Source organism: Bufo bufo, chromosome 1 (assembly GCF_905171765.1).
Source record: "Bufo bufo chromosome 1, aBufBuf1.1, whole genome shotgun sequence".
NCBI classification, from domain to species: Eukaryota; Metazoa; Chordata; class Amphibia; order Anura; family Bufonidae; genus Bufo; species Bufo bufo.
The window spans coordinates 223,393,362-223,408,663 of NC_053389.1; the positions used below are offsets into that span (position 1 = coordinate 223,393,362).

General features: G+C 43.6%; 1 protein-coding gene across 2 annotated transcripts in view; it reads right to left on the bottom strand.

Moving 5' to 3' along the window:
* Nucleotides 1-15,302, bottom strand: part of ITPR2 (inositol 1,4,5-trisphosphate receptor type 2) — a 347,585-nt gene that overhangs the window by 163,416 nt on the left and 168,867 nt on the right. For both annotated transcript variants that reach the window (XM_040435629.1, XM_040435619.1), the window contains exons 28-33: nt 13,633-13,758; nt 11,775-11,897; nt 10,359-10,559; nt 6,365-6,616; nt 4,504-4,629; nt 2,716-2,844 (exon numbers count right to left, since the gene is read on the bottom strand). In XM_040435629.1, coding sequence (XP_040291563.1) covers nt 2,716-2,844; nt 4,504-4,629; nt 6,365-6,616; nt 10,359-10,559; nt 11,775-11,897; nt 13,633-13,758 — 957 coding nt within the window. The remainder of the gene's footprint in view (nt 1-2,715; nt 2,845-4,503; nt 4,630-6,364; nt 6,617-10,358; nt 10,560-11,774; nt 11,898-13,632; nt 13,759-15,302) is intronic.

The window sequence follows — 15,302 nt, forward strand, 5'->3', positions numbered from 1 at the left end:
TGTACGGCCATTTAGACCATCTGAGAATATAGTTATGGTTTTCAATGATTTGATTTTTTCTTGTGTTAGTTTTATTATTAAAAAATCATAACCATATCGTATGATGCCGTCTGCTGAATTACTGTATCTAAGCCTATTATGTGTGATACTGTCTACTGATGTGTGTATCTAAGCCTATCATGTGTGATACCATCTGCTGAGGAGTGTATCTAAGCCTATCATGGACAGTACTAGGCAACATCACACTGAAAAGTGGATCTGAGCTCTTTTTAGTATATGAACAGTACTAGGCACCATCACACTGAATGGTGCATCTAAGCCCTTTTTTGTATATGGACAATACTAGGCACCATCACACTAAATGGTGTATCTAAGCCCTCTTTCATATATGGACAATACTAGGCACCGTCACACTGAATGGTGTAGCAAAGCCCCCTTTGGTATATGGACAGTACCAGGCACTCTAACACCGAACGGATTAAGCCCTCTTTGGTATATGGACAGTACTAGGTACCATTACACTGAACGGAGTATCTAAGCCCTCTTGGGTATATGGACAGTACTAGGCACTGTAACACTGAACAGTGTATCTGAGCCCTCTTTGGTATATGGATTGTACTAGGCACCATCACACTGAATGGAGTATCTAAGCCCTCTTTGGAATATGGACAGTACTAGATACCATCACAGTGAACGGAGTATCTAAGCCCTCTTTGGAATATGGACAATACTAGATACTATCACAGTGAACGGAGTATCTAAGCCCTCTTTGGAATATGGACAATACTAGATACTATCACAATGAACGGAGTATCTAAGTCCTCTTTGGAATATGGACAATACTAGATACCATCACAGTGAACAGAGTATCTAAGCCCTCTTTGGAATATGGACAATACTAGATACCATCACAGTGAACGGAGTATCTAAGCCATCTTTGTAATATGGACAATACTAGATACTATCACAGTGAACGGAGTATCTAAGCTCTCTTTGGAATATGGACAATACTAGATACTATCACAGTGAACGGAGTATCTAAGCCCTCTTTGGAATATGGACAATACTAGATACTATCACAGTGAACGGAGTATCTAAGCCCTCTTTGGAATATGGACAGTACTAGATACCATCACAGTGAACGGAGTATCTAAGCCCTCTTTGGAATATGGACAGTACTAGATACCATCACAGTGAACGGAGTATCTAAGCCCTCTTTGGAATATGGACAGTACTAGATACCATCACAGTGAACGGAGTATCTAAGCCCTCTTTGGAATATGGACAATACTAGATACTATCACAGTGAACGGAGTATCTAAGTCCTCTTTGGAATATGGACAATACTAGATACCATCACAGTGAACGGAGTATCTAAGCCATCTTTGTAATATGGACAATACTAGATACTATCACAGTGAACGGAGTATCTAAGCCCTCTTTGGAATATGGACAATACTAGATACTATCACAGTGAACGGAGTATCTAAGCCCTCTTTGGAATATGGACAATACTAGATACTATCACAGTGAACGGAGTATCTAAGCCCTCTTGGGTACATGGACAGCACTAGGCACCTTTCTTCCTTCTCTCGGTATTGACTGGTCTTCGCCCTTCGCCTGATAATCAGGTACAGATTGGCGCACCTTTAGTGAGTATCTGTATTTGGGGAGCACGTTCCTGCTCTTGATGGATGCGTCCATCTTTTCATTAATCCACTAACCGCCGTGGCCCTGAATTTATTTGAATGTCGCCTAGATTCAATAAATCACCCATCGTAATGTGAAAGCATGGACAATTACTGCTGCTAACAATGATCGCCGACCGCCTCACGCTAACTCACAAACGAAATGAGCAATCGTCCCTAAACGCGGGGCTGACGGGCAGAGAGAGCGAGGGGACAGGAGGGAAATGATAATGTGAGGAGCCGCGAAAGTGCAATGATAGCGGATCAATGGATGAGGAAATTCAGCCACTGGGTGATGTGTGACAGATTAACCCCTTCAGGTGGACGTCACCCTCATACAAGGCACTGTAATATAAGTCCTTTGGCCAGCATGTAAAACTGGCAGTATGGGAAACTGTCACATCGCAGTCACACAAGATGTCTTAGTATTGCACATTTTTAAACAGTACTCCATACTGTACCCTGCAGCTCTGCTCCATTACAGAACAGTATGCTCAGGAACTCTAGCTTAGTTGCAATATCTATTGGAGTCAAAGGAAGCCTAAACCCCCTCCCTTCTGCTGCTTTATCAAAACTTCAAGCTGCTCTCTCCCCCATACTTTACAGTGTTGCTTTTCACAGAGGTTGCTGTTCATAAGCACAACCTCCTAAGTAAGTGAAATGTGCAATCATAAAGAGGGAATTTGGATATTAAAGGGATACTCCGGTTGTTAAAATTTATCCTGAGTATAAGGGATGGACTATTAGATTGGTGGGGATCCTACCGCTGGGACCCCCGCTGATCACAAGAACGGGGACCCCGTACTTCTCTGTCCCCACCAAAATGAACAAAGCAGCAGGTCGAGCATGCTCACTGCCGAGTCCCTGAGATAGCGAGCACAGCACCCTGCTATTCCCAGAACTCCCATAGAGATGAATGGAGCGGCATTTTGCATGCCCGACTGTGGATAGGCAATAACTTGTAATAACCGGAATACCTCTTTAAAGCTAAAGGCTGCCTCCTCTCCACCCCGGTACCTTCTCTCACCTGCAGGCTTGTGCTGTTATCAGAAAATGGAGAGTTGAAGAAGCCGCTGACAATGTTCATTACAGCCTCGGTGACGTACTTCTCCAGCGCCGTGTCTGCGTGCTTGCGGTCAGTGGTCGTATTACATACCTATCAGGATAAACAGAGTAATGTCTATGTATGCAGTGCAAATGTCAGGAAGAAATCGAATACAGCTTATTTATCTTGACATACTGTATATCACATCTACTACTCTAATCACAGCCAAAGCTGCACTTAGCATTCAGCTGGTTTCTGTTAGGCTAGGTCTACACGACGACATTTGGTCGCACCAATGTCGCGCGACAATTTTTATAATGATAGTCTATGGTGTCGCACTGCGACATGCTGCGACTGCGACAGTCGCAAAAAAATCCATTCGAGATGGATTTTTCTGCGACTGTCGCGTCGCAGCATGTCGCTTTGCGACACCATAAACTATCATTATAAAAATTGTCGCGCGACATTGGTGCGACAAAATGTCGCGAGACAAATGTTGCAGTGTAGTTGTGCCCTATCTGTCACGCGACACGTCGCCGTGTAGACCTAGCCTTAGCTCTAATTTTACTTGCTGTTTGGTATTGTAGCTGATACAGTGTCTGCACAGTACGAGATTTAGTGTATAAGGTACGAAGAGCACGTTAACAGAGTCCAAGAGGCAGACAGAAGAATTCAGCTTTGGGTGTAACTAGAGTAAGTGATGATTGCATTCAAAATCAGAAAAAGTGGAAGTATAACCAGCGTAGACTCCAGACACATGTTACATGGTAACAAGCTACCATGACAGGAGAGAAGTTTGGGCTATTGACACAGTTATTTAAAGGGGTTGTCAGAGATTTTCATATTGATGGCCAATCAGCTGTTTGAAGGCCAGTGACATCAGGTTCATCGGTCACATGGCCTAGGCGCAGCTCAGTCCCATTTAAGTGAAGGAGTGGAGATGCAGTACCAAGCACAGCCACTATACAGTGTACGGCTGTGGATAGGTCATCAATATTAAACACCTACACAACACCTTTAACAGTGGACTGTCCCGACTGCATACAAGGACAGCAGTGGACAGATACAAGGAAGCCTAACTGGAGTCAGACTACATAAGGTTGTTTGTAGTCTGTAACCATGGAGACAAAAGGCTGTGCATAGGAGCTGAGGACACAAAAGAAAATCCTTACTTTGATTTGTTCTTCATAAAGAACTTCATAAAGTTCCCTTTATGGTAAAAATTGATTTTACCCCTTCCTGTCATGGACCATAAGTACGTGTACTGGATGATGGGCCCTAATGCAAAGCGCCAAACAATGACAGTGGAGGGATAAAGCAGGTCCAGGCGCTGAGCCTGCACCAACCGCAGTGGTTTAGGTTACAAGTTAAAAAATAAAACATTCATATTATACATCCCATATGGTGAAATCTGCAACAAAAAAAACAACAAAGCAAAACAGAAAAACAATGCAATAACTATTTTATATTTAACCTGCCTTGCAAAAAAAATCAATCAATAAAAAAAAATCTATAAAAAAGCCCTCATACAGCCCCGTCGACAGTAAAATCAAAATGTTATAGGTCTCAAAACATGCTGACACAATAAAATGTTTTTATTGTGCAAAAGTAGTAAAAAGTGTACAATTGATGTCCCCTTAATAATACCAACCCACAGAATAGAGATATGGCATCATTTATACTGCACGGTAAACGCCATGAGGACAACCCCGAAAAAAACTATTACAGAATTGCTGATTTGCGACCATCTATTTTTTCTCTACAACTCACTCGAGCCATGTCAACCAGAAAATTCTCAAACAATTTCCAGATGTGGTTGCTGGTATAGATCTCCTTCATTTCCACCTCTGTGTCCACGTAACAATGGTTGACAAAGTTCACGTAGGCGATTTTCACCTGAGAAAAGAGAACAATATAATCATTATCAGAAAGAATTATGAGGGCTCATGCACACAAATGTATTTTCTTTCCGTGTCCGTTCCGTTTCTTTTTGCGGACCGTATGCGGAACCATTCATTTCAATGGGTCCGCAAAAAAACGGAAGCTACTCAGTGTGCATTCCGTTTCCATATGTCCGTATTTCCGTTCCACAAAAAAATAGAACATGTCCTATTATTGTCTGCATTACGGACAAGGATAGTACCGTTCTATTAGGGGCAGCTGTTCCGTTCCGCAAAATATGGAATGCACACGGACGTCATGCGTATTTTTTGCAGATTCCTTTTTTGCGGACCGCAAAATACATACGGTCGTGTGCATGAGGCCTAAAAGACAGATCTATCTATCACGCCATACTTCTGTGGGGTTCTGTGCCTCTGAACCATACTGACCTTCCGGTTTGTGGAACCATTCAAGTTAATGGGTCCATATCCGTGATGTGGGGTGTACACGGCCGATGCCCATATATTGCGGACCCGCTGTTTGCAGGCTGCATTACAGGCACGGCCGGGCAACAGCCATGTGCATACATAGATATCTGTCAGTCACTACAACTGAACTCAAAAGTCCAGAGACCTTTACATGAGACCAGTGATCGGAGTAACGAACAGGATAGGAGCATTCCTAGGTTCCCAGGTTCTCTTTAATACTTAGACACCACTGCAATGTGACATGATCATATATGCTGTGTCTTGGTGCCCGTTCACATCTCGTACATTTACATTTAATGTGTACGACCTCTTTCACATACATATATTGTGACGTTTTTGTGTACCGAAATCCGCTGCTAATGTTAATGGAATAGGGCTATTTAAATGGTGGTATATTTATATTCCGTCAGTATTTAAAATCCACAGCATGTCATAGTTTTGAGTGTTTGCTTTCAAATACACCCATACTAGCCTATGAGAGTGCATCAAAAATGCAGGAAGGAAGTAATACGCATGTAAATCCGGATGAATTACTGAAGCAATACTGATGATGGTATATCAACCAGAATCCGCGTGGAATACAGAAGGATTTCGATAAGGTCATGTGAAAGTGGCCTCAGAATACCTCTCGACATACACACTAAATCTGTTCATATGGCTCAGTAGTAAGATAGTGACCTTTTGGCCTCCATCTGGCTGAACTACGTCAGTATACAGCTCAAAAAAGGGATGGAATAGGGCTGTAGACCACGCATGGCTTAACACAATTTTTTAATTGGCCTTATATAATATTCTAGTTTACTGAAATACTGACTTTTGGGTTTTCATTAGCTGTAAGCCATAATCATCAACGAAAAAGAAATAAACTCTTGAAATAGATCACTGTGTGCAATGAATCTATAGAATATATACGGCTCACTTTTTGAATTAAATTACTGAAATAAATTGACTTTTGGATGATATTCTCATTTTTTGAGATGCACCTGTAGATCCACATAACAAAGCAGTTCAGTGGAGTTTCCGGGGGCTTCTGTGTGCAAGTGGCAGCTCTGGCCCTGGGCAGAGGGACAAGATTACTTTAAAGAGGTAATGTGCTTGGGAGTCCAAAACTGGCATCTACTGTGGTGAGAGGGGAACGGGGCTCTATGGAGATGTATCCCACTGTATGCCTATACAGCAGCCTCCAGTCAGAGACATACAGTACATCAGGAGTCCTAAGCATCACATAATGTGAACAGGTCCTTATAGGTATGGACTCCTACCTCTGGTATGCAGTCATCATGTGTCACCACCCTGACGATGTCATCCAGGGGCAGGAGCGAATTGCACTTGATTTCGGTATAGACGTTCTTGCCCTCAGTGCACGCCGCCAGCAGCTCCACCAGAGTGATGTGATATGCCAGGGGTCCACTCTCATCTGCCCGATCCCGCTCTGAGCACATCATTTGTAGGAGGATAGGGAACGAAGCACGATCGTTGTAGAAAATGAGCACATCCTCACCGCCATTGATCAGCTGCAACACAGAAAAACAATAGACTAGATATCAGCGCTTCCAACTGCCCACGCAGGTCATCACACAACTTTCCCAGAGTCCTAGATGACTACTGCATCCCTACTCCGTTTATGAAGGATAGATAAAGAGCCCTTTGAGTACTTCAATGGCTGTTAAGTTGGGGAACATCAAGTTTTTGCACAATCCCCCAAGACATAACAATTGGGGAGCATCTCTGTACTGTGCCGATACTGGGTATTACCATTCCCTTAGTCAATGTGGTGTATCCCCACCAACGCTTAGCACTGCCCGATCAGTGCGGACTGTTTCAGAATCTGTACAGACACAACCTGTTGGCAAGGGAGATGGCAATTTCCAGTTGTCAAATTATTCATACATTTCCTGAAGGAATAACAGAGGAACAGGAACTAATGACGAGATAAGTTGCTATCACTAGGAAATAAAATTAGTTACTACATCCGACGTGTCAGGAGCAATGTCAGGACCCCTTTAAGACAGACAATGGCTGATGTCAGCACAGTAAGCTTCATTAATAGACTCAAACATATCTACCCAACTTTTTCAGGACCCTGGATGACGAATCTGCTTCTGTTCCTGTAAGCCCCCACTTCACTGAATCTGCATGACTTTAAGTTTCTCAGTTTATATCTGTTCTTGGCAAAGATGGATGGCAACCAGATACACCTCCAACCTCAGCTACCACCCAGCTTTACTACAGTTCAGCAACCTTCGGCACTCCAGCTGCTGTGAAACTACAACTCCCAGCATGCATGCTTCCTCGGCTGTTCTTGTAACTCGCACAGAAGTGAAAAGAGGATTCTGGGAGTTGTAGTTTCAGACAAGCTGGAGCGCTGTGATATACGGTATGCCCTGGGATGTATCTATAGACAAATTGTCAGGACTGTCAGAGACCTAATGGAGGCCATATTGCTTTGCACCCAGCTTTCCCACAAATAGATATCACTTAAAAGACTTAAATATTCCGAAAAGGCATTTCTGGCGCCTGCATGGGGTTATCCACACAGCTTTTCCAGAGTCCTGGGTGGCAAATGTGCCTAGTTATATGATACGTCACCACCTAACGCCACCATAGCTGCCTACCTTGCTGTTTATGTCCGTTCATGGGAAAGCTGAGTGACAGCCAATCTGACTGCCAATCACACTCTAAATGAAGCAGTCACCCAGCTTTTCTACAGTTCAGTCTATCTTCCTCGCTTAGAAAGCGATATGTGTCCTGGGGTTGTATCTCTAGAATGTTAAAGACAGTCATATAGCTTCTCACCCAGCTTTCCCAATTCAACTATCCTGTTTCTGCATTATTTTCCCCATAGCTGCAGAACTTGCTGTTTCTCAGTTATACCTGGGTGACAACCACAGTGCCCACCATTAACGGTCCAACGGCAGAAGTAACCCAGCCTATCTGCCTGCTTAGACGATGAGACTCGTCAGGACTTCAAGCTCTGCTGGGGCCTTAATAATGGCCATATTGTCGGCCACCCAGCTTTTCCAGGAATAGATAAAACTTTGAATGAGTCAATTATCCCAATTAAAAGTAGAGCACAATTTCTACTGGTCTGAAATGGAGAGAATTGAGTGATACACCCCTAACAATGAAGAGACTTCTCCCCCGAGCAGCAGACAAAGCCGTACGAACACTAATGGTCGGGAATTGTTATGTAAATGTGAGTCTCGTAATAGTTAAAAGGGGGGGAAAAAACCTTCATCGCCAAATGAAAAGGTTGAGAAAAGAATTTTCTGCCCAACAAAGGTTACTCTTGTAAGAAGTTTTCAATTCTCGCTCAAAAGTTCTGGCAATTCGCTGTGTTTTTTGTTCGCGACTTGACTCATTAGCTTGATTTCTCTCCTCGTCCTTTGTCTACATCCGATACAGAAACGTTTGCAGAAAAACGACATTTAATCTTTCTTTAAAAAAAAAAAAAAGGCTATGACGGTCTATTAAGCGTATCGGTACGTGATATCTGGTGTCAGGTGTCAGTCATCTTAATTGCTAGCAAGTCTTTATGTCAAAGTGGCTGAATATTCCTTGTCACTCCAAGGACGAGGCTGCAAAGTGTCTTCACAGTGAAAGTCATCGCTTTCCGACAACTCCCTCAGCTAATCGCTCAAGGAACAGGGTGTCCTGCTCAACTTACATGTCGAGACGCAGACACCGACTGTCTGGAAATTTAGCCACCCGGCTTTCCCAGAACCCCGAGAATGCAGAACTATATCTTCTACAGGCCCATAACCTCACCTATAATGAGGAGGATATAGCTGTATATGCCATCACTTCATGATTAGTGGGGGTCCGACCTCTGATCCTGAAGATGATGGGGACGCAGTGCTGATTTAGTGTCAGTCTGGCTACTACACCAGTGCTGTGTCCTCTTCAACCTCAGGATTGGTATGGGACATTTTCTAGGGATAGGCTGTCACTTGATAAGATGGGACACCCCTTTAAAATACAATCGACCTAGGCTTTAAATGGTCCACTCAGCTTTCCTGGAACCCCAAAAGGCAAACTTGCTTAACTGTCCAATGATACATCAGTGTCCTAATATTTCTGGTAAACTAGACGGATTCGCCATTCTGGATCTTAGGAAAGCTGGATTCTAATAAAAAAGCTTACCACGGCTTCACCCTGTATTTATCTAAGGCTGGGGCTAGACAGTTATTATAGGCGCAACACTTTTTGCACACTCAAAAATCGCTATATAGCAGAGGAGCCATTGAACTGAATGGGGTCACATTGTGAATTGCAATTTATCATGACTCAGAATCTCAAAAAATCCAGCAGTGATTACTTTTTGGGGGATTCTGGGGTTGCGATAACTTGCGAGTCATGCTGCGAATCCATTCAGTTCAATGGCTGCTCTGGCACACAGTCATCTTCGGTCGTATCACAGACCATGAAGACCCAGCCTTAAATGGGTTATCCTTTGATTAATGTAAAAAATGAAAATCAGACATCATATAGTACATGACCATCTCTTTCCAACAAAGCTCAAACCAGCCCTGTACCCCACATGGGTCCTGAGATCTCCCCAGTCACTGCTCTGCTAGATTTCAATTAAGCTGAAAGCTCAAGGGGAGTGTCTTTTCTACTGCAGCTAAGGAGGCGTGTCCATGCTCTCCCTATCACAGCTCAGGAGGCGTGTCTCAGCTCTCCCTATCACAGCTCAGGAGGCGTGTCTCAGCTCTCCCTATCACAGCTCAGGAGGCATGTCTCAGCTCTCCCTATCACAGCTCAGGAGGCGTGTCTCAGCTCTCCCTATCACAGCTCAGGAGGCGTGTCTCAGCTCTCCCTATCACAGCTCAGGAGGCAGTTGAAGGATGAAACTGAGCATGTGCGGCCTTCTCAGTGAGCAGGACAAAAAAGAACAGCAGATGGGGCTATACAAACAAATTTTATTGAAAACTGTAAAATATTTTTTATGGGACAACCCCTTTAAGGGGGTTGGATAATGAAAGCAACTCCTTGTCTAAAAACTTCTCCCAGGGCAAGAAGCTGATCAGTTTGGTATCTGACCCCCCTTGAGAAGTTTCAGACAACCATATATGTATTTAAGCAATTGCAGCTGTAATGGCGGCCATATCAGCTTCACCCAGCTTTATCAGAATGGCTGAACAAAATTTTTCCAACTGTCTCTTTAAATAACATTCACCCTACAACTAACATTGAAGGAACCATCACTAGTGCCACGAGGAACCATCTGAAGTAATCTGATCAGTGACCCCTCACCTCTGTCATCACCACATCTTGGCATTTCTTCACGTACTTCCCGTCCGCTTTTACTACGGTTTGCAGAAACCGCAGGTATTCAACATGGCGGCCGTGAGTCTCCACGCTGTGCACAAAGTGCTGGACGACACGCTCGCTGATCTCATTGCACAAGTGGTAATTGTTCATAAAGATGTGCCGCATCGTCTCGGCTTCCAGAAGCTGCACAAGGAACACAGTGAAACGTTAACCCCATCGTGTCTGCACTAGTTTTGGAGCAAAACACTACGGCCTCTTCTCCGGTTTCTAACCATGCAACACTTTCGAAATACAAGATACAAATCTCGGACTCGTCCAGTCTTTAGAAATCACAGTAAATCTATGTAAAAAAATTTTTTTTACAACTAACGGTCCATTCACACGTCCGCAAAAGGGTCCGCATCCGTATCCGCAAAAGGGTCCGCATCCGTTTGCCATTGCGGACAAGAATAGGCAGTTCTATGGGGGGTGCCAGCCGGGTGAATTGCGGATCCGCAATACACCACTGACGTGTGAATGGACCCTAAGGCTACTTTAACACTAGCGTTTTTGGCTTTCCGTTTGTGAGATCCGTCTTGGGCTCTCACAAGCGGTCCAAAACGGATCAGTTTTGCCCTAATGCATTCTGAATGGAAAAGGATCTGTTCAGAATGCATCAGTTTGCCTCAGTTCAGTCTCCATTCCGCTCTGGAGGCGGACACCAAAACACTGCCTGCAGTGTTTTGCTGTCAGCCAGATGAAGCAGAGCCAAACGGATTTATCCTGGCACACAATGTAAGTCAATAGGGACGGATCTGTTTTCTCTGACAATATCTGGCACAATAGAAAATGGATCCATCACCCATTGACTTTCAATGGTGTTCAAAACTGATCCGTCATGGCTATCATAGAAGACATAATACAACCGGATCCGTTCATGACGGATGCATGCAGTTGTATTATTGTAACGGAAGCGTTTTTGCAGATCTATGACGGATCCGCAAAAAACGCTAATGTGAAAGTAGACTAATACAGACATATTTTATTCACAGCTCAGAGGTTGCTACAGTTGTATCCAGTGTAGACAATCCTCTGTGAGGCAAACACGTCAGCAGCACACACTTCTCTCTCTCGTCTTTATAGTTTGTTACAATGTATTAGTGCAGGTAAAACGAATCTGGAGTCCAGGCTAAACAGAAATCTACCCTAGCTCTGAGCTGCCGCAGACTTCCGGCTTCATTTGCACCAGAACACTGGCGTAAATTAAGAAGAATTTGTTGCAGCTGTCTGTCACGCCCCCGTTTCATTCCCCTTTCTGAAAAGTGGCGCGGACAGAGTAAAAGCTGCCCTTTTTTAAGTATATCTGCCTATATATAATACCTGAAAAGCTCCAAGGCTCCCAGCAGTGTGCCCACTTACCCCCGGAGTCAAGAAGAGGTTCAGGTTTTTGTGGAGAAGTATTTGATTTTGAGGATTTCCGCGGCAGAAGTTTTGCAGGAAGATGTGGGCGAGGGTCATAATTTCATTCATTTTCTCATCAGTCTAAAAAGAATATTTCTAGGACAAATTAGTTCAATTATAATTCTTTTCCACAGACCCAGGACACTATAAAATACTGAAGAGGGTTAAAGCACATTCTTACATTTCATGATTTCTTCACTTTTGTTACAACATTTTGTAGAAAAAAAGATTTACTTAAAGGGGTTCTCCAGTCCCATAATTACATTTTCTTTGCGTCCTAGAGTTCCCCAAACACTGCCTATTGTTCCCCCATATACCTATGAAGCATTATGAAACAGTGCAAAGTATGCTGGATTCGGCAGCAAACTAAACAGGAAGTTGATGAGAACAGGAAGGTCTGCATGTTAACATCCTGCCAGGATGCAGTGATGCTGAGAACAGGGGAAGGAAAGTGCTGGCATGAAAAACAGTGTTTATGGTGTTTAGGGTACTCTGGGCAGAAAAATAAATATTTCATAATGGGACAGGAAAACCCCTTTAAATTGTTAGGAATTTCAAGTCTTCAACTTCAGTTACGGAAAATTCAAAGCACAGAAATTTTGCTGATTGCCCCATGCAACAGATATGTCAATTTAGTAAACCCTGGCTATAAATAACCCGGCTATAACCAATAACCTGGCTATAAATAACCCGGCTATAACCAATAACCTGGCTATAACCAATAACCTGGCTATAACCAATAACCTGGCTATAAATAACCCGGCTATAACCAATAACCTGGCTATAACCAATAACCTGGCTATAACCAATAACCTGGCTATAACCAATAACCTGGCTATAAATAACCCGGCTATAACCAATAACCTGGCTATAACCAATAACCTGGCTATAAATAACCCGGCTATAACCAATAACCTGGCTATAAATAACCCAGCTATAACCAATAACCTGGCTATAAATAACCCGGCTATAACCAATAACCTGGCTATAAATAACCCGGCTATAACCAATAACCTGGCTATAAATAACCTGGCTATAACCAATAGCCTGGCTATAAATAACCTGGCTATAAATAACCTGGCTATAACCAATAACCTGGCTATAAATAACCTGGCTATAACCAATAGCCTGGCTATAAATAACCTGGCTATAAATAACCTGGCTATAACCAATAACCTGGCTATAACCAATAACCTGGCTATAAATAACCTGGCTATAACCAATAACCTGGCTATAAATAACCCGGCTATAACCAATAACCTGGCTATAAATAACCTGGCTATAACCAATAACCTGGCTATAAATAACCCGGCTATAACCAATAACCTGGCTATAACCAATAACCTGGTTATAAATAACCCGGCTATAACCAATAACCTGGCTATAAATAACCCGGCTATAACCAATAACTTGGCTATAAATAACCCGGCTATAACCAATAAACTGGCTATAAATAACCCGGCTATAACCAATAACCTGGCTATAAATAACCTGGCTATAACCAATAACCTGGTTATAAATAACCCGGCTATAACCAATAACTTGGCTATAAATAACCCGGCTATAACCAATAAACTGGCTATAAATAACCCGGCTATAACTAATAACCTGGCTATAAATGTGTGGCTGTCACCTGAGCTCCCATCAGGCTTTGGTCTCTGGTAACAAAAAGCCAGCAGAATGAAAACTAGGCAGAAGTAAAAGGAGTGGTCTTGCAAAGTTCTTCGACATTATATGAAATGCTGCAAAAATGCAGCAAGAATCTTTCTTTAAACACAAGATAAATTCCCTATGTCCTTTCAAAACCTGTACAGACCTTCTCATATGGAATCTGCAACAGATCCAAGACCACCAAATGAGCCCCCATGTTCTTCAATAGCCGCTGCTGCTGGTTGCGACCCTTCTTGCTCTGAGAACAAAGCTTACTCAGCCGGATCAGAATCTGCAACAACAAAACATAAAGGGTACACAGACCTGCAACCAAATTTTATTAGACTGATGTGTCAGCTTAAAGGTGCATTCACACAACCAAATGTATTTTGCGGTGTGCAAAACATGGATCTGCGAAAAATCGGATGACTTGAATGTGATGTCTGTGTTTCGTCGTTTATTTTTTTTTGTTTTGTTTTTTGCAGACCCATTGTAACAATGTCTATTCATGTCCTCAAAATGGACAAGAATAGGACAGGTTCTATCTTTTTTTTGCGGGGCTAAGAAAGGGACATATAGATGTAGAGAGCATACGGTGTGCTGCATTTTTTGCGGCCCCATTGAAATGAATAGGTCCGCATTTGATCTGCAAAAAATGCGGATCAGATGTGAAACAAAAATACGGTTGTGTGAATGAGGCCTTAAAGGGGTTGTTCAGGTTGAGAGCTGAACCCAGACATATCCAATTCTTCCACCACTCGGCCCCTCTGATATGAGCATTTCATGAGGTTCAGCACAGGGCAAGGGCTTTTTCTGCAGCTCCGTTGACGTACCGGGTCTCTGCTAAGCAGAGGCTTCCGCCTAGCAGTGAGACCGGCACTAATGGGCGGGCTTCAGCGCTGCCCTAGCCTGTAAAACGGCTAGGGCAGTACTAAAGCCCGCCCCCAGAGCCGATGACATCGGGAACACTGCTAGGCGGAAGCTTCTGCTTAGCAGTGTCATAACTATAAGCAAACAGCCCTTGCCCTGAAATGCTCCAATGCTCATGTCAGAAGGGATGAGTGGGGGGAAAAAGGGACAAGTCCGGGTTCAACTCTGAACCCGGACAAACATTTTAAGATGTTGTTCATCCCTGAGGGCCTCTCAGGCAACATCCGGTGACCCAGTGACATGATGCATGGGAGACATTACCGCTGCAGCTAGTCATTGGATGCAGCAGCTACCCGCATCAAACTGGATATTGACATGGGGAAACCTGGGTGCTGCAGCAGCCTAGGGGGCCATGAAGAAGGAACCTCTTGAATCTCCGGCAACACGGAGCAGTCTGCCCAAAATGCCCCCAGGGGTGTACAATACTTTAAATGACATGACAACCTTATTCTTCAGTATGATTAAAACAATGCCAAATTTATAAAGTTTTCATTATGTTTTATTACTTTTAAAGGGGTTGTCCGGTTTCAGAGCTGAACCTGGACATATCCCCTTCACACAGACAGCCCCTCTGAGATGAGCATCGGAGCTCTCCCTTGCCCTGCGATGAATTGAGCAGGGAAATGGCTTTTTCAGCAGATCCGGTGACATACCGGGTCTCTGCTAGGTGGAGGTTTCCACCTAGCAGTGTTCCCGGTGACATCACCGGCACTAATGGACAGGCTTTAGCCTCCGCCTAGCAGTGTAAGCTTGTAAACAAAAAAGCCCTCATGCTCCAGTGCTCTCCCATGCCCTGTTCTGTATAACGCAGGGCAAGGAAGAGCACTGGAGCATGAAATGCTCCGATACTCATATCAGAGGGGCTGCCTGGGTGAAGGAGGGGATATGTCTGTATTCAGTTCTGAA